This window comes from Hemicordylus capensis, chromosome 6, assembly GCF_027244095.1.
Source record: "Hemicordylus capensis ecotype Gifberg chromosome 6, rHemCap1.1.pri, whole genome shotgun sequence".
NCBI classification, from domain to species: Eukaryota; Metazoa; Chordata; class Lepidosauria; order Squamata; family Cordylidae; genus Hemicordylus; species Hemicordylus capensis.
The window spans coordinates 85,824,301-85,843,880 of NC_069662.1; the positions used below are offsets into that span (position 1 = coordinate 85,824,301).

General features: G+C 44.8%; 1 protein-coding gene across 3 annotated transcripts; it reads left to right on the forward strand.

Moving 5' to 3' along the window:
- Positions 1 to 10,573: 10,573 nt before the first annotated feature.
- Positions 10,574 to 19,338, forward strand: LOC128329972 (uncharacterized). 3 transcript variants are annotated; one of them, XM_053262011.1, is made up of 2 exons: positions 10,574 to 16,923; positions 18,833 to 19,338. In XM_053262011.1, the coding sequence occupies exon 1, from the start codon at positions 13,743 to 13,745 to the stop codon at positions 15,063 to 15,065; it is 1,323 nt and encodes a 440-aa protein (XP_053117986.1). In that variant the 5' UTR covers positions 10,574 to 13,742; the 3' UTR covers positions 15,066 to 16,923; positions 18,833 to 19,338. The 3 variants fall into 3 exon arrangements, with proteins under 3 accessions (XP_053117986.1, XP_053117987.1, XP_053117988.1); XM_053262012.1 differs by having other exon boundaries at positions 10,574 to 16,531; positions 16,646 to 19,338; XM_053262013.1 differs by having other exon boundaries at positions 10,574 to 16,531.
- Positions 19,339 to 19,580: the final 242 nt, after the last annotated feature.

Genomic DNA, 19,580 nt, shown 5'->3' on the forward strand with positions numbered 1-19,580 from the left:
AGGCTGTTCGCCACCAGCTTGATGTATACTTTTATGAACAGAGCTCTCTGGCACAACGTGAGGTACCAGGGCTGCCACCTTTCCAGCAGTTGTCACATCCTCTCCACCCAGCACAGCCAATTGGTTTTCCCGGCCTCTGGATGGGGCTCAAAGTTGACAACCAAGATGTTGATGGTGTCTGTCTAGGGGCCCATTGTGGGGTTTGCCGGCTCTGTGGTCTCTCTGGCATGGCTATGCCTTCCCAGCCTTCCTTCTTCACCTGGATTGGGCCGGTTGCTCTTTGACTTTCTGCCATCTCTTCTCCCTCTCCTTCTTCTAGTTGTTCCTCCTCCTCCTCTTGGTCAACGGGCCTTCTTTCGATCCTGCCCCTCTGTGAATGGAGGAGGACCTGCTGACTCTTTGGTAGATTGACCTGCATCCTGGACATCTCTCCAAATTGCCTGAAGAGTCAGTTGGTCGCCAGTGTCTGGTCCCTTCTTTCTGGGAAAAAGACCAGGGTGCTCTGGGCGAAAGAGGAGCCCAGGTGGTCCACCTGGAGCACTGCGTTGTACAGTCTGGTCATCAGGGGGGTTATGGGGCCCAGAGTACCTTGTAGAACACCCAGGGGATGCCATCCAGCACCAGGAGTGATAGTGTCCCGCCATCAGCTATGGCCTGAGTCACTTCTTTTTGGATCGGTGTCATCAGCTGTCTTTTGGTTTCTGTGTCTGCTTCCCAGTGTCTGGGCAGTGGGCAGTGCTTGTCCAGCTAGGCTTGGACTTGCTGCAGGGAGTTGCTCAAATCTCGCCTGGCGGAAAACACCTTTCCAGAAAAGCTCTTGAGCACCCTGAGGATGTTCTGAGTGCCCTGCCTCTCGGGCTGGTCTGCTGTCTCTCTCAGGCCTCAGGTGAAGAGCGAGGGGGGCAGGCCTCCTTGGCTGCTGCCCATGTTGGAGGCTCCCAAGCCCCCCTCCCACTTGGCATGCACCCACTTTTGGGGGGCTATGAGCAGCCTTTGGCTCTGGCAGCACCCATTCTCCCACCTCTGCCATTGCTTTTGTTCTTGAAAGAGCCTGATGACTTGTCTGTGGGTGCTCAGTTCGCTCTGGAGTTGTTGTGGTTTGCTTTGCTGGTGTTTCTCTGCGCCTGGTGGCTTAGGGCCTCTTTGCTCGCCCCGCTTTTGGAGCTGTTCTGTTAAGTCAGCGGTGGTGGCGATGGCCCTGCGATCTCATGGAGCTCTCAGTTGTGAATCCAAAAGGTGCTTTTTCACACCCTGTGCTTCAGGGCCTTCTTCATCTCTTCCCACCACTGGTTGGCCAGTGTGGCAGCGCTGTCAGTTGGCTTCTTCGCCTTCATTTTCTCACCTTTTGGTGATGGCGAGGAGGCATGCTCTCTGCTCAAGGGCGTGCTCCAACTGTTCTCTGCAGGACTCCTCCTCAAGCCAGCTGGTTTGTAGTTGTGGCTTGTCTGTTTTGACTTTGGCATGAGTCTTTTTGCTGACCTCCACAGTTGCGCCGAGGGCCAGGATGGCGTGATCCAACCAGGGGTTTAAGATCAACCAACATGTGTACAACCTGAGGTTTGGCCCAGATGTGGTCAATCCTCACTGCCCCTTGCCCTCCATAGTGAGTGTACAGGGTCCCATCTGTCCACTACTTGGAGCCCCAAAGTAGGCCCTGTAATGTGGCAGGCACTCGACTGGGCAAAACCTGACCAGCAACATCTCAGAGTCCCTGTTGTTTGTGCAGGTAGTCTACTTGTGCTTTCTCCTTGGCAGTGAGCAGCTTCTGGGGAAGGGGTGGTGGGTCCCATCTGCATTTGGCACTCTGTTCTGCGCTAGATTGCTGGCTAGGGGTTGTGTCCTGTCCCCAAGCTGGGCCCTGAGCTTGAAGTTGCCGAGGACGACGACTTCCCTTCTCAATTGTAGTGTGTAGTCTTTGATGGTGATGAAGAGATTCTGCCTTCCTCGGTATTGGTGGGGGTAGTACACGTTGATCACCCGGAGCTTTCTCTGCCTGCTCTGTGGCTCTGTGCCCGCCAAGCCCGGATAGCTTGTTGTACTTGCACTCTGCTGTTGAAGTGTGTCTTCTACAGTGCCAGGATGTGATAAGGGAGTGTGCTTAGGAACTGGAAGATCTCCTGCCCCCTTCCCAGCATCCTCACCACCCCCCACCCCTGTGTTCCAATTGAAGAGTTTGAGAGGGACTTTCTTTGGGCTGTCTGCTGTCTAGGTTGCTTCCATGGTTGCTTTTGTGTCTTTTGTGTTTTGCTCTGTGTTCTGTTTTCTATTCTGGTCTTTCTCTTAGCCTTTTAGGACTCACATACTGCTTCATCGGCTGCTGTTTTCGATGCTCTCTGCAGAATTGTTGGAGCTCTGGGTACTTGCTCAACTTCTGTTGCTGTCGCTGTGTGGGCGTTTTTGAGAGCCCCAGAGACTTCTGCCTCTCTCAGCTCCAGCAGGTGAAGTGCAGCTCTTTTGGTGGTGGTGGGGAAAAGCGGGGGAGCAGAGGTTGCTAATGATGGCGGTGGAGGCGTGGGAGGGAGGAGGTTAGGCACCACAGAGTTTGACACCTCTTCTTTCTCACGCCCTCTGCTCTCTCCCGCCCCTTCCCCACATCTCAGTCTTGCTGGGGCTGTCCTTCTCTGCTTGGGGCTGGCTCTCCTTTGCCATCTCCCCTTCGCTTTCCACTCACCATTGATGTTCTGCAACTTCAACTCGCTTCGCCCACCTGTTCTCCTCCTGCTCAACTGTAGCTTTGACTTGCTCCCTTTCCTGCTCCTCTCTCTCCTCCTGCTGCTGCTTCTGAGTCCTTTCTCAGTTCTCCTGCCTTTGGTGCTGCCTCTTTTCTCTCCTCCTCTGCCTCTTGTTCTCCTTCCTCTCCTCTTCCTTCCCTCTCTCTCCCTTTCTTTGTCCTTGTGCCTTTGCAACTGAGTGGTATACTCTCGCTCATGCTGCCAGGCCTCTTCTTGCCACAGGTGATATTGAGAGATGATTCAGTCTTTTCTGTTCTTGGACCACATCCTGCTCCTGCTGCTCCCACCTCTCGATGGCTGCCTGGGTTTCTTTCCACTCTTCTTCCTTGTATTTTCTGGCAGCTGAGTGCCACAATCTCTTTCCTTTCATGTTCCCTTGTGGTGGGAACATTTGTCGTCGCCCTCTACTCTCCGTTGCCCCCTGGCCACCGACGGCTGCCTCTGCGCTGCAACACTCTGCTGTCTCTCCTCTTCTTTGCATTTTCTGTGCTGTCAGTTGAGGTGGGCCGCCTTGCAGCAGAGGTAAGTGTGTCCCACCTCAGCGCAGGGTTTGCATCAGATGCCGCTCTTACATTGATAGACCAGGTGTCTGTGATGGTTGTACCTTGAGCAGAGGGATTTGGGGCAGCAGTGGCGGATGTGTGAGTAGGCGCCACACTGGTAACACAACCTGGTGCTGGTGTGGTCCATGCCCAGAAAGAAGTACTTGGGCAGGTGTTGGTGTTAGTTGATGACTGGGTCCTTCCGCAGCAGCATGATGGTCCGGTACTTGCCCATCCTTCACCTTGCTGGGGCGCAGGAGGACTCTGACTGCAAGTGAGAGGTGGTACTGTTCTTGGTGGGGGGATGGTGGTCATCTGGAGCGCCACCGTGATGGCGCATGTGTCTCCCTGGAAGAGTGGGATGACCTGGAAGTTGCAGAGCAACTCCAGGTTGTGAGCACTGACCACATTAGTGCCCACCCAGAATTTCTAGTAGGGTTTGTGGGAACACAGATATCCACTTCTGTGGAGGCCTTCAGCTGGATGGTGGCCAGCACTTGGCTCATCTTGAAGTTGAGTGCTCCCCTGAACAGTTCTTTGATCAGGTACTGGTGCAGGTACCAGATCTGGTAAGGGTTGCGCTCCATGTAGTGGAAGTGGATGACGAAGCAGTTCTGGGGGTACTCCTCTTCTTCCCTCAGCCCTTCATCTTCGTTCCTCTCAAACTGCTCGGGCAGACTCTTGATGTTTTCCAACCAGTACTGCGCATCCATCAGGCACTTCACCTTTTCTTAGGTGGCCAGGGCATCTCCTCTGTGGTAGATGCCCACTTCCTCCTTTTCCCGCCTGCTGAACACTTTGATGGTCCCTCTGCTGCTGCCTCCCACCAGCCAGATTCCTGTCCAGCTCTTCGGCAGTTTGCCTCTTGGGGGTGGGGGTGGTCATCCGTCTGTTCCTCTCCTTTCTGCTGCCTGGGTGGCCACCATGACCATGCCCCTTCCAAACTTCTGGCTGAGTCACTCCTTGAGGGCCATCATGTGGTACTTGCCCGATGTTTCTGTCTCATGTGCTGTTGTTGGTGGGGCCTGTCTGGTTTTTGTTCTTCTGCCCATGGCTGCCTGCGCATACATTCTCTTCTCCGACGGGGTAGAGGTGGAGGGCAGCACTGGCTGTTGTGCAGGTATGTTTGTTCCAGCCGCTCTTTGCCTACGTCGCAGGTTTGTCGCTGCTTTGGCTCTCTTTCCTTTTTACTTTCAATCTCTCTCCTCAATTTCTGGGCTTGGGATTTATCTTCTCTCTCATCTACCTCCCACTCTCTAGTGTTCTCTGTCACCTTTGAATCTCCTTCACTTCAATTTCGATGGCTTCACCTTCCTCCTCTCCTTTTTCCTCCTCTTTGGCTGCATTGTAGGCGATGTCGCCTGAGAGGTTTAATGGGCTGCTTGGGAAGCTAGGGGCTTCTTCCCTCTCATCCTCCTCCTCACATATCATTTCCTCGCCTTTTTCGTGTTCCTGCTGCTCTTCTTCTTCCAGCAGGGGGGAGTATGTGGGTTCTAATGATGAAGTGGGGGAGGTCAGAGACTGGGTCTCATACATCACGCTGCTCTCCTGCTTTCCTTGTGACCTCGTCATCATCTCTTTGTGGGTGGTGAATTTAGCCATTGGCCCGATGACTGCCGCCTGAATTGTAGTGGGAAGGTTTGTGAAGTCCTTTATATTTAGCAGGGGAGAGCAACTGGCCCTATCCAACCCCAGCACAGCATCTCCCCAGTGGCTGTTGTTGGTATCTGCCTTGTTGCTTTTTAGATCGTGAGCCCTTTCGGTACAGGGGACTGTCTTATCTATGTATTATTTATTTTTCTATGTAAACGATTTTGAAAATTTTGTTGAGAATTTTGGTTAGATATCTGTAGTAGTAGTAGTAAAAAAGGTCATCTGGAGATTTGGGCTGTGAGGGCATCAGTATGCCAGTAACACTCCGCTCTCTCTCTCTCTATATATATATTATCAAATCCTAAAGAGGAAATGGATATCCTGGATTGTGGGTTGAAGGCTGTGATGAGCTGGATGTGGACTAATAAACTGACTAATAAACATTCAGACAAGATGGAGGCCCTGGTGTTCAGTAGAAGAACTGATCAGGGACTAGGATTGCAATCTGTTCTTGTTGGGGTTGCCATGCATTCTGCAAGAGCAAGTGCACAGTTTGGAGTTTTTACTGGACCCAGCCTTGCTTCAGATCAGGTGATGTCTGTGGCTAGGAGTTTATTTGCAGAGCTTGGGCTAGTGTGCCAGCTGTGGCTCTTCCTTGAGACAGCAGATCTGGCCACAGTTATCCTCGCCTTGGCCCCATCCCAGTTGTGGTATTAAGTCTACGTGGGGCACCCCTGAAAAGTATTTGGAAATTACAGATGGTGCACAGTGGCAGCCAAATAAATGAGGGGGACTGTCGGGGGCAGATTAAGCCTTTTGCCACCTATAGGCAGCCAAAGATTTGCTGCCGCCCCCCCACCACCACCACCACAATGAGGGTAGCGGGGTCAAGGGAAAGTTTTTTTCTTCTAAAAGCCACCATAGCGGCAGGATGGGGGCAGCAAAGGCTGCACAGCAGCAGCTGTGGAGACAGGAAAAGATGGGAAAGTCTCCCCTTTTACTTTAAAACTCAGCTACATTGTGGAATGGAGCTGCATCGCAGGGTGGTGGTGAGGCAAAGGGAAAGTTCCTCCTTTTACCTTAAAGTAGCACCACTGAGGGGTGGGGCGTCAAGGGAGAGCTCCTTCCAGATTCCCTCCTTCCTCCCAAATAGGAGCACACCCCCATCTGTAGTGCGTTAGAGGCCTTTCTGAACGTGCCTACTTTGCCTCTCCTTAAATCCGCCACTGGGGACTGTTTGCTATACACATATTACACCTGTTCTAAAGGACCTGCGCTGGCTGCCAATCTGTTTCTGGGTTCAATTCAAAGTACTGGTTATCATCTTAAGTCCTAAATGGTTTGGACTGCAGTTACTTGAAGGAATACATTCTTATGAGTTAATCTGCTCACCTGGTACACTCTTTTAAGAGGGCCGTACTCCACATGCCAACATGCTGAAGCTCGATCACAGTGCTGAAGTTTGATCACTGTGCACATAGGACAGGGCCTTCTCTATGATTGCCTACAGACTGTGGAACTCCCTCTCAGAAGAGATCCACAGCCTGATGCTGTTGTTGTTTTAACAAACTATTAAAGACTCCTGCTTGGTTGAGTTTTTGGCCAGAAAGGATAGTCTTGCCCTGCTTTTAATTCTAGTCCTTTTTATTCAGCTCTTGCATATGTCTGAGTTGCGATTTACCTCCTTGGGGTTTATTAATGAAGGGCAGTTTTTAAATGTAATAAAATAAACTAGCTGGCCCTGTGCAGAAAATCTGTGCCTTAGTTCTCCGTCTCTCACCCCTCCATGGACAATCTGATTCCCTGTCCTGTCTTCCCCCCCGCTTATCCTTAAGCTTCCCCCTGCCATCCCAGATGGCAGCTGAGGTGCTGAACTCTCCCCACACTCTCCCACCACAATTCAGTCTCTGACTCTCTATCCCCACAAGTCACTCTCTCGCTCTCCCCACACAAGTCACTCTCTTACTCCCCCCCACAACGCATTCCCCCAACCACTTGCTCATTCAGCCTCCTACTTCCCCTTCCTTCCTAGGGACAGCAACATCACAGTGGCCTAGGTTTGCTCCTACTGCTGGCCTCCATTGTGTCGCCCTGATGAGTCTCCTTGCGAGGAGGCTGGCTGATTTGGGCAGGAGAGCGCACTAAGGGCCAGCCTCCGTCATCCTGCCAAGTCTCATTGCAAGAAGAATGGCCAAGCCAGGGCTTTCCTTCTGGCCTGCACTGACTGCCCTTGGTGCACTCTTCCGCCCTGGCCGTCCTCCTTGTGAGGACACTCGGCAGGGTGATGGATGCCACTGCTCAATATCTCTTCTTCTTCCTTCCTTGTTGCCGCAGCGCCGCCTCCTCCCCGGCCCTCCATCCTCCTCTTCCTCCTCAGCAGCTGCCTCTCTGTCCGCTGCTCAGCCCTACTCTGTGCCTTCTCTCTCCCCTGGACAACTCTCTCTCACAACTCTCACGAGATGTGCCATGTACCACGACATCTTAAGGCTTTTATATATATAGATGCTGAAATTGTTTGCCAGCCATTCCAGGCTCAGCTCTTAATTCTGGCCCCAGCTTGGCCTTCCCAACACACCTCATACATGTCAGCAGCATGGCATGATGGCTTTGCCCTTGTTGCCATAGTGGCCATCCTTGGCAACTCCAAAGTGGCAAGAATCCCTCCCCACTGTGTCTGGCTTGTCAGAGAATGAAGTGGGTGAGCCCAGGTGGCTCAAAAACCAAACTTGCAAATGTGCATTTAAAAGAGTTGAAGAATGGACACAAGCAAGTGTGTGCGTGTGAGGCAGGGGAGAATCCTGCAGTGTTCGCAGCGTTGAGGGCAATGGTATGTTTGGAAGGATGTGGGACAAAGCCCCCACCTGCCTTTACTGAGAAACCTCTCCTGGGGTGAAAGGATGACAGACAGGATCCCACACTTCACAGGCTGAGGTTCCACATACTTATAGCCTTATCCATATAGAAATTCTGCCATATTAAAAAAAATGTTACATCCAACACTTGGACACAGATTGGTTCTAAAAGTGGAACTGGGCACCTGTTGAATGGAATACACATCATCCAAGTCTTTCACTTGGTACAGATGCTTAGAATCATGTTCAGTCCTCAAGCTATACATTTTCAGCTATTGTAGCATTTCCCAAGGTATGCAAATTTGGGTTGGTTGATGGTATGTTGTTAATTTGCAACAAGATAATGGCTGGCATCCTTACTAAATTTACTTGAGGAAGTCCCATTGAAAGGCATGCCTAGCTTGTCCTTTTAATTTCAGTGGAACTTCTTTGAGTAAATTTAGTCAGGATGTCAGCCAGTATTCCTCATTAGAACATTTTTTAAAACCTAGATAGCATAGTTTATTAACTTCAAATATTATATCAGTTGCATGTTATAGATGATAATGAAGTAGTCATTATGCCTGTTAAAACTGTTGTAAACTGCCTGTTGTAAACCGCCCAGAGATGTAAGTTTTGGGCGGTATAAAAATATGTTAAATAAGTTAAAGAAAGGAAGGAAGGAAGGGTTGGCAAAAAGTTAGATTAAACTATGTTATTTGGGAGATGTTATTTGGGAGATTAGGTTTCCTGACTTTTTTATTTTTTCTTAAAAGCAGCCATGGGTGGCTCCAAATTTACTGGAGCATTAGAGTTGGGGGAGCCAATGCTTAACCCTTCCTGCGTACACCATTGTCCTGATTTAAGCTGTGGTTAGGATTTCCCCCCGCCCACCCAGCAAGGCCAATAGCAGCTTCAGGGGTGCAAAGAGACTGCACAAATGGCACCGTGAAAAATGGTTCAACGCCTGCTACCCCAGTGCCACTGGACCAATCAAATTCAGTTGCTATTAAGTAAATATCAAAATGTTGGGAGTTCTGATCACAAATCTGCATAATGTGTAGTTTAGCCCTTAATTGTGCAACTGTGAGGTAGGGTGGGAACAAATCGAAAAATTTAAACAGATTAAATTAAAATTAAAACAGCCACATTTTGATGCTAGCACATATGTTACTTGTTCCAGCAGTAACAGAGCAGTACAGGTGGCCCTCGTTATCCACTGACTCTGTATCCGCAATTTTGCAAATCTGTGATTGGGTCTTAGAGACCCAATTTCATTTTCTGCAGGTAGAAAAATTGGTGAAATTCACCCATCCGTGGTTTTGAGTGCTCAGAAATGACTTGGAAATGACTTCCTATGTCATTTCTGGCTGCCATTTTCCAGCAGAGCGTTCTTTTAAATATATATATTTGGCAAATATTCGACATTTGAGGGGTTTGAGGGGGATATTGCTGGAGAACTGGAGGTCTAGAGAATAAGGTACTATCCTTTTCTTCTTTTATTTCTCCCTCCCTTGCTTTTTTAACCCTTTTAAAAAACCTAAGTCCCCAATTAAACCTAACCCCCAATTCCCATTGACTCAAGGTTTTGTTATCCACGGTTTCTGTATTCACACCTATAGGTGAGAACAGAACCCCCGCAAATAATGAGGGCCACCTGTACCACACCTTCCTTAATTGGGAAGCAATTAAATCTTCTGATGTGTCAATTAACCACTGAGTGTGTTGATTTCCTGTTTGTTAGTGAAGTGTCAAGGGACTCTGGAAAGTTTCAAGGGCTTGTTGTCTAGGCTCTTAACATATTAGGGTGATTTCTTGGAGACATTAAAAGCCCAGGCAGGCACTGCTCAATTACTGATTATTAAACATCATCTGAAATCCATTAGTTCAGAAATACAGAGACTTCGAACCAGAAAATGAATTGCTGCTTAATTATGATCTTAGAGTCAATAAAATCATCTGATGGCAGATTTAGAGGGACTCATTAGGAAATGGAATCTGGTTGTGCATAACAGAGGCAGCTTTAGCTGTGGATCCTGGCCATTTCATTAAGGCCTTGAAATAGGATGCGGGGGAGAGGGAGGGGTAGTGGAAGTTCCTGCAACAGAAAGACCCTCTGGGGCATTAATATTTAAAGGCAACAGAATGAGGGAATCTATATGTATACAACAATAAAAGCTGTGGGATAGTGGATTAATTCTGACAACACTTAAATAATAATTTCAGTGACTTTCAGCAAGGCTAAACAATTTTATTAGCATATCTATATATTTATTTCTCCTAGGCGTACCTGTCGCTAATCCCATGTGTGACAGCTCTTGTGAGAGTTCTATAGCAGCTGCCGATTAGCGATGGGGACGGTGAGAAAATAGGGCTGCCGGCTGCCAGTGGGCGGCTGGCTGTTAGGAACAGGCGGCTGGCCAGTAGGAGCAGGTGGCAGCGGGCCGGGTCGGGCTGCCCGCCAGGAATTGGCAGGCGGAGGTGGCGGGCTAGCTTTCCGCCAGCACCAGGTGGGAGAAGAAAGGGGTTGCTCCCAACAGCAGGCAGCTGGCTGGCAGGAGCAGGCAGCGGCGGGCCAGCCCGGCCACCAGGAATTGGCAGGAGGGAGGATGTGGTGGGCCATCTTTCCAGCCAGCCTGACAGCCAGGTGGGCGGGGTGGGGGGGAGAAGCAGGTTGTTCCCACCAGCGGGTGGCCAGCTGCCAGGAGCAGGTGGCGGTGGGCCAGCCTGGCCGCTGGGACTTGGCGGGTGAATGGGAGGAGGTGGTGGGCTGGCTTTCCGGATGGCCTTCCAACCAGAAACCACAGGCTGAAGGGAGGGAGAAGCGGGCCGGGCGGGGGTGTGTGGCAGGGAGAGGCGGGATGGGGGGAAGAAGTGGGCCATTAAATTATTTTAATTGTTTTAGTTTTGATTTTTTTTAAAATTATTTTTGATGTAAACGGCCCTGAGCCATTTTTGGAAGCGCAGTATATAAATCAAATAAATTTTAAAAACCAAAAAATAAAAATAAATACTGCCTGACTCCAAAGGCTCCAGGCAGTTCACAAAAACAAAGACAAACAAGAGCAGCTATTAAAACAGGAACTAAAACATTTATTACATTCAAATATTACACTAATTTAAAAAATCTAAACAGCAATTAAAAATTTAAAACATTCAGAGAGGACTAAAAGCCTGGCTTAAAAAATGCATCTTAAGAGCTCTTTTGAAGCCTGGTAAAGATGTTAAACTATGAATGTTAAACCACAACATTAAGAAGCTAGCCCAAAATAATTGGTGAGCAACCTCCTCATATTCAAATAGAAGCATTTACTTCAGTTATTATCTTCACCAAATACAATAATATAAATTAAAATATCAAAAACCTTTGATTTGAGAGTTAGGTACTTACATTTTTCATTGTGATCTAAAATGTGTGGAATTTGCAAGTTAATGGGGTCACCTTTATTTGTGCACCATGTAAGCAGTAAAAACTTTGTGCAGTTTCATGTATTATGTGGGCTTTACAAAATGTACCTACACATTGCCTTGGTGTTTCAACACATTGGAGTGGCCTGGGGTGAGATGGGATGGGTCTAGGCTGACATTCCACACATGCAACTTCCCCAATCACTTGCTAGGGATGCACCTGAAGGATTTCTGCCTGTTGCAGATCTATATGGCAAGGCACTTGCAAGTTCACCCACCGAGAAATAAATGACCAAATCTCTACTAGTTCTAACTTTAAAGGAGCAGTGAGAATGTTAATAGGAAGAAGTTGATTAATTTTATTTATTATATTTATATCATGCCTTTCTTCCATGCTAGAACTCAAAGCAGGTCCCCAGGTGCTCTCCCATCCAGGCATTGGATCACACCTAAATTTGTTTTGCTTCAGCAAGGTTGCTGCCTCAATAATTCCCCAACAGTGTGCCTTGGAAGGCTTCTCTACCTCCTCTTTTGTGTGCAAGATGAGGAGAGTTCTATTGCTTTGGGTTTGAACTAAACCTCAGTTCTGCATTATGTACAAACACAGGGAACGGGGAGTTCCCTTCAAACCAGGATCCAGATCCAGGATTCAAACCAGGATCTAAAACCACCATTTGATCCTGGTTTGAATGAAACCACAATCCCTGAGTTCACATGGCATGTGGAACTGCAGTTTAGTTCCCATTTAAAGTAAAAGCTTTCACATTCTCTAGCTCACAGAGGAGGAGGATGCACTTGCACTTCAGACGTTCATGCAGCCGCCATCTTGAATTGGAGTGAATGACATCATCACACACCATGCCATATGGGCATCCCTATGTGTCCCTTTCAACGTGTCCCCCTGAGCTTGGGACCATTTAACACAGCAGCCTTGTGCTGATTGTCGTATGTTGTGATGATACTATTCGATTGGACGTGAAAGGTTGCCAAATGATCTAAAAAATATACAAATAGGAAAGTGATCACTGTCCACACAACGGATAACCTCGAGTTGGGCTATCCAACTAAACCCTATGTGTCCCTAAAGCTGCAGCAAATATGGTTCAAATTGGTTAGGTGGTTCACAAATTAGCCTACTTGTGCCTCAAAAGTTTACACTTCTGCCATCTTGGATTGGGGTGGATGACATCATCACAAACTACTAATATATTTTTAACTTGTTTTATGCTATTGTTAACTGCCCAGAGATGAAAGTTTGGGGCAGTGTACAAATTTAATAATAATAATAATAATAATAATAATGATGATAAAAAGAAAGTAGTACATCACCTAAATGGAAGATTAAATTAGAAAATAAAATCTCCAGGCTTAGATCAGATGCTAGTAAATTGAAAGATATGAAAGACAAGAAGCTGAAGAATGAAAACACCAAACAGTATCTGATCCAAAAATACCACCTAGATTCAAGGAAAATTAGAGAAGTCCTGGAAATAATAAAGCAGCAAATAACAGCAGTGTCAAAGAAGATTAGCAGATATGAAGCCAGAACTACACAACACAGGCAAAATCTCCAATTCCAGTCAAATCAGAGACGTTTCTACCAAAGCATAGAAGGAGAAACTGCAAGAAACATAGAAACACCAAATAAAGAAGAAACAGTACAATTCTGGGGGAAATTATGGGACAATCCAATAGATTATAATAAAAAAGCAGGCTGGGTGAAAGAGGTCGAAAAATGTAACCAACAATGCAAGATCGAATAATAAAACCAGAATTAATAAGTGAAAGAGCGAAGAAAATTAAAAATTGGACTGCTCCAGGCGATGATGAACTGCGTGGCTTTTGGCTTAAACACCTAACAAGCCTTCATAAACAACTATCAAAACAGTTCAATCACATTTTGCAAGGCGGTGATGTTGAACAATGGCTAACAACTGGGAAAACTCATCTCATCATGAAAGACCCAGCAAAAGGTGCAGTTCCAAGTAATTATAGACCGATAACCTGTCTGCCAACCATGTTCAAATTATTAACTGGAATAATAGCAGATGAAATGATGCAACACTTATTAACTAACAAACAGCTTCCAGTTGAACAGAAAGGAAATTGCCCAAACACCAGAGGCACAAAAGACCAGCTGCTGATTGAAAAAATGATTTTAGAAAATTGCAAGAGAAGAAAAACCAATCTAAGTGTTGCATGGATTGACTACAAGAAAGCCTTTGATTCATTGCCTCACACATGGATACTAAAATGTTTAGAAACAACTGGTGTCAGCAAAAACATTCAGATATTTATTTTTTTAAAAAAGCCATGAGCATGTGGAGTACACAGTTAACAATCAATGGTGAGACACTTGGACAGGTTAGCATTAGAAGAGGTATTTTCCAAGGGGACTCACTATCCCCTCTGTTGTTTGTAATCGCCATGACCCCACTTTCACAAATACTCAACAAAACAGGCCTCGGATACCAAACATCTAAAACATCAAGTCAAATCAACCATCTGCTGTACATGGACGATCTGAAGTTGTATGGAAAGTCCCAGTCAGAAATCGAATCACTGCTAAACACTGTCCGTATATTCAGTAGCGATATAGCAATGGAGTTTGGACTAACAAGTGTGCTGCATTAATAATGAACAGAGGGAAAATAAGAAAAACAGAAGGAATAGAACTGCCCAATGAAAGCAAGATCAAGAACCTGGAAGAGAAAGAACATTACAAATACTTGGGCATTCTCCAGGCTGATAACATCGCACACACTGAAGTTAAAAGAAAAACTGGAAGTGAATACATCAGGAGAGTTAGAAAAATCCTCAAGTCCAAACTCAATGGTGGGAACACCATACAAGCCATAAACACCTGGGCTATACCTATTATCAGATACACTGCAGGAATAATAGACTGGACCCAGGCAGAGCTAGAGACGCTAGATCGTAAGACCAGGAAAATCATGACCATCAATCATGCTGTGCACCCCCACAGTGATGTCGATGGGCTATACCTCCCTCGCAGCTCAGGTGGAAGAGGAATGCTGCAAGTCCATCAAACAGTAGAGGAGGAGAAAAGAGGCCTTGAAGAATATATCAAGGACAGTGAAGAAGATGCACTTCAAATGGTCAATAATGCAAAACTATTCAACACCAATGAAACGAAACAGGCCTACAAGAAAGAACAAGTCAAGAACCGAGCAGAAAAATGGAAAAATAAGCCACTGCATGGTCAATATTTGCACAATATAAGTGGAAAATCAGACATCACCAAGACCTGGCAATGGCTTAAGAATGGCAACTTGAAGAAAGAAACAGAGGGTTTAATACTGGCGGCGCAAGAACAGGCACTAAGAACAAATGCAATAAGAGCAAAAGTCGAAAAATCAACCACAAACTGCAAGTGCCGCCTTTGTAAAGAAGCAGATGAAACCGTGGACCACCTAATCAGCTGTTGTAAAAAGATCGCACAGACTGACTACAAACAAAGGCATGACAAAGTAGCAGGGATGATACACTGGAACATCTGCAAAAAATACAAGCTACCTGTAGCCAAAGATTGGTGGGACCATAACATTGAAAAAGTTCAAGAAAATGAAGATGTAAAAATATTATGGGACTTCCGACTACAAACAGACAAACATCTGCCACACAATACACCAGATATAACTGTAGTCGAGAAGAAAGAAAAACAAGTCAAAATAATCAACATAGCAATACCAGGGGATAGCAGAATAGAAGAAAAAGAAATAGAAAAAATCACCAAATACAAAGATCTACAAATTGAAATTGAAAAACTGTGGCAGAAAAAGACCCAAATAATCCCAGTGGTAATTGGTGCCCTGGGTGCAGTTCCAAAAGACCTTGAAGAGCACCTCAACAACATAGGGGCCACAGAAATCACCATCAGCCAATTACAAAAAGCAGCTTTACTGGGAACAGCCTATATTCTGCGACGATATCTATAACAACAACAACAACATTGACAATAAAATTCTGGCATCCCAGGTCCTTGGGAAGGACTCGATGTCTGGATAAAACAAACCAGTCAATAACACCTGTCTGACTGTGTAAAATAATAATAACTAAAATAATAATAATCGAGGTGTCCCTGTGTGTCACCCACTGCAATTGTACCTAATTTGGTTTAAATTAGTTAGGCAGCCCACAAATGAGCTTGCTTGCACCTCAGATGTTCATGCGGCCACCATCTTGAATTGGAGTGGATGGCATCATCACACACCACACCCTTTGGGCATCCCTATGTGTCCCTACAGCTGTAGCAAATTTGGTTCAAATCAGTTAGGCAGTTCACAAGTTAGCCCACTTGTACCTCAAAAGTGTATGCGTCCGCCATCTTGGATTGAGGTGGATGACATAATCACAAACTACGCCGTTGAGGTGTTCCTATGTGTCCCTACAACTGTACCTGATTTGGTTCATATTGGTCTAGGCGTTGCGAAGTTGATAGTGGGGGACACACGGACACACACACAGAATGCTGGGTGATCTCATAAGCGTACTGGAAAGTAGGCTAAAAAAAGCACACAACTTCTCTACATAGACAGTTAGGTGTTAAGGAGAAGGTTGCACTAGAACCCCCTTCCCTGACATACTAGTTTTCTATGGAGAGGGAACTTCTTTGCATATGGAATAATTCAGTCTTGCACAGCAAGTTCCCACCTCCACCAGCAGTCTGAAATGATACAGGCTAAACACAGGTTTACCACCTCAGTGAAGACTAGGCCATAGTTAACCCACTTTGTGTACAGTCAAAATGCTTCCCAACAGCAGAAAGCAGATAGAAACTTAGTACCTTAAAAAGATATTGGTCTCTCAATTATGCTTTTCTTTCTTTGAATGAAAACACCCCACTCTTTCTCTCTCCCTTGAGCCGTAAAGATTTAAGCTGAATTGAATCAACCTTGCTGCAAGTAGGATTTCCAAAGCTGTGTTTCTGGAAAATACAATTGCTGTCTGACTTATACCTATGAATATGTAAAGCTTTTTGCTTATTTATTATTTGTCTGCCATGCATCTCTAGCTTGCTGCCCAAATTGGAAAAGGCAGGCAGGCTAGCCTTCTCTGTGAACACAGCAGAGAGTTTTCCACAAGCATGTATTAAAAATGTAAACGTGTGATTTTTTAGCTGCATCTACAACCTTTCTGTGTTCCTTTCCCCCCCTATATTTTATCAGAGAGGCTCCTTGGCAAGATGACTGGAGATGAAACAGCTGGCTTAAATGGGGATTGTGAATCCTCTGTGGAGAAGGCCTTTGAAATTATTTGCAGGAATTTGCACTGGAAATCTAAGTATTGTTAGTTTGGCCATCTTAAACACAATGAGAATGACTGACGAGTGAATTTAACAAAAGAACCATAATGTTCCTTTGACTAGGGGGTATTTTTCCTGATGGCACATGGATTTCTGAAGGTGAGAGTTTCAAAGGTAGAAGAATAAGAGATACATAGTTTTAAGTCAAATCTGCACTTTGAATTGGAACACAAGTCCAAACTATACATGATGTGTTTTCTTTTTGCCAAACAGCAGTTCCCAAGGCTTCTGATCCAGATCGGAGCCATGGCATGCAAGGAAATTTAACCCGTGTAATCCCAATCTGGATAAGGAACCTCCATGGCTGTAATTTGTCTTTGGAGGGAAGCAAGCTCTGATTCTGATGTAGGAATCTGGATTTGCTTCCAATATGCTCTTGCATATCACGCACACGCACCGGCCACTTCCGGTATGATGTATGCAGCAGCCCTGTGCCAGCGTTTTTGGAGACAGCGCTGGCGGGAGAAACGTGGCCTCCCTGCTCCTTAAAGGTAACCCCCCCACCTCCCAGCAGTGCACGAACCCGTACATGCACATCCTTACTGGATAGCAACAGTATACATGCAGTTTCATGTAGATGTTCATTTAGGAAATCACTTTTGAAATGGCCTCATTTGCCCAGTGAACATGGGCCAGCTATTAAACATTAAATATATCCACAAATTATATTTGAAATATGGTGTTTCAGATATTCTTATTTGTAAGAAGAGAGAAAAGGCAAAACCTAGAGGTGCAAGAAAATGTACTAACAAATTTGTTATCTAATTTCCCAATGCATTTTGAATATCTGTGTTACTTGGGGAAAACTACTCAACTTTGAATGAGTTTCCCCTCCCCCTTGCCACACTTCTGATCTGGATCAGAAAACAAACATATACGCATCACATCACATCTGGTTTGTTCCTGTGACACAAAAGGGAATGTCTCTTCTACAATAATGTCTGCTGTGATATATGATTGCATTACGTAAAAACCAAGGTTTTCCTTCAGAATTACTGGTTTTTATTCATGTGCAATTTTATGCAAATTTAATTAATTTACTAAAAGCTATATGATTAATTGGCAGATACTTTTTTAGCTGGGCGACAGCCCTCATTTTCTCACCAGTTTCCTATTCCAGTCCAATCTGTTCTTGCAAGATTCCTTGCTGGAAACAGTTCTATAAAATAAAGCATATATTGGACCTATATTAGTAGCGTGCATTGTATTACACTAGGATTACTTTGCTTATTACTGTCAGAAGATAATCCACATTATAAACCACAGGGGGAAATAAGTGCAGCTCTATGGGCAGCTGTAATCCAAGCAGTGGTTTACAGACACAGAGCCTTGCCACAAATCTCCTGGATTTTACACTGAAATCTACAAATGGGCTAAATAATCACAATGTAGCAATGCAATTCCCTACTGAGTATGCATCTTGTTATTTAAAGCTCACATGGCCTTTCAATGTACTTTACAGGGAAAATCCACTCACTGATATTCCCAAAAAATAATTGGAGGAGGGGGGTTGTAGTCATTTTCACAGTCTTTACAATTAACTGTACCATATAGTATTGCTGGTGATCAAATAATATTCCTTAGAAAACCTTTTTAGGAATGAACATGGTTTAAAACATGAGTATAACTAAATTGTTGAGGCTGACAGCTGCTGCTCACGTTCCAGTTTCCCTACATTCAAGTATACCACCAAGCATATTCTACTGTTTGTATGCTATCTTCTGTGTATTGGTAGACTATACTCCTCCTCCTCCTCCCTCTTAATCTTTCACTGTCTGTTGCACAAGCCCTCTAAGAGAATCATGCAAACTAATAAAGAAGCACCCATAGCTTCTAAAATTACTATTTTATTACATATGTATGCACAACATAATAAAATAGTAATAAAATAAATAACATTCAAATATGTATACAGCAAACTAATATGAAAATGGTAACATGAAACTAAAATGAAAACACCAAATATCAATCACCAAATATGTGATGGAACAGACATATTTAAATAATTTTCTAAAATTCTTTAAGTAATTGGGAGGCCCTCTTTAGAGGGGACATTTCATAGCTGTGGAATGCTGTGCTCTGTACTACCAGAAATTAAAGTTCCTTAAAAGAAAACATCTAGAGTAGGGTCCACTCTAAAGATGTAGATTGTCATGGTGGTTCTGATGGGGCAGAGAAGTGTGTATGTATGTAATATATATGTGTTTGTGAGAAAGAGAGAGCATATCTAAAATTTTGCAGTCCCAACTAAGTGAACTGAGCATAACTTTATTCTGCAACGTTTGCTCTGGTTTTGCTAGTTATGGGAGGAGCAAGTTCATTGAGTCCACTTCTCCAGCTTCTGAAAATCAAATTCATTCAACTTTTAAAAAAGGTTTTTCTCTCTCTTTCATTTTTAAGGTCACGGTTCTCTCCCACAATGTGAAGAAAACTATCGAGTGGGATGAGGAAGCATCCAAAATACTAATCCTTCCTCCCATCTGCCATGCGTTAGTTCTATAGATCATCTTTGTCCTTTTCTTAGTCATAATGCTGGTTGCAGTTTTGTTAATTTTGATTGTGTGTGATGCCTGGAAAAGATTTATTCTTTAAAATGAGGATATATATTTCCATGTGAATTGGAAGATGTTTCTAATTGTTGGATGATTGGGGCTGATCCTATGAAATTTAACAACTGTGTCATATGTACATATCTATTACATTGTTCAAGCTCAAATGTGTTTTCAATAATTATTATACAGTTCATGATATGCATGACTACCCTACAAAATCTTAATTTAATGCATATTTTGTCATCTTAAAGCAATACCACTGTGAATAGAAAAGTCATTTTTTATCATGTGTAATCTTTTAAGAGCTCCAACTTCCAGTGATGATGTGAAAATAAATTTTCTATTGATGCTTGGCTCCTTTGTATAAAACACTAGTATTTGGTTCTTAGGGGGCTGATCATACAAATGAGTCTCAGCAATTTTTCCTGCAGGCCTCCATCAAGTATACTATAGTTTATAGTATATTATCCATCTCCATCCTCTGAGTTGGAGATGGTTCAATTTTTGACACTACAACATAGGAAATATAACTTAATGCAGAGAGTTACAGGTAATTTGTATAGATAATTATGTAATCTAATTTGTTCATCATTGTT

Bases quoted from the DNA above. Each gene is read 5' to 3' on its own strand.
- LOC128329972 (XM_053262011.1), top strand. From the start codon at position 13,743: ATGAACAGAGGGAAAATAAGAAAAACAGAAGGAATAGAACTGCCCAAT.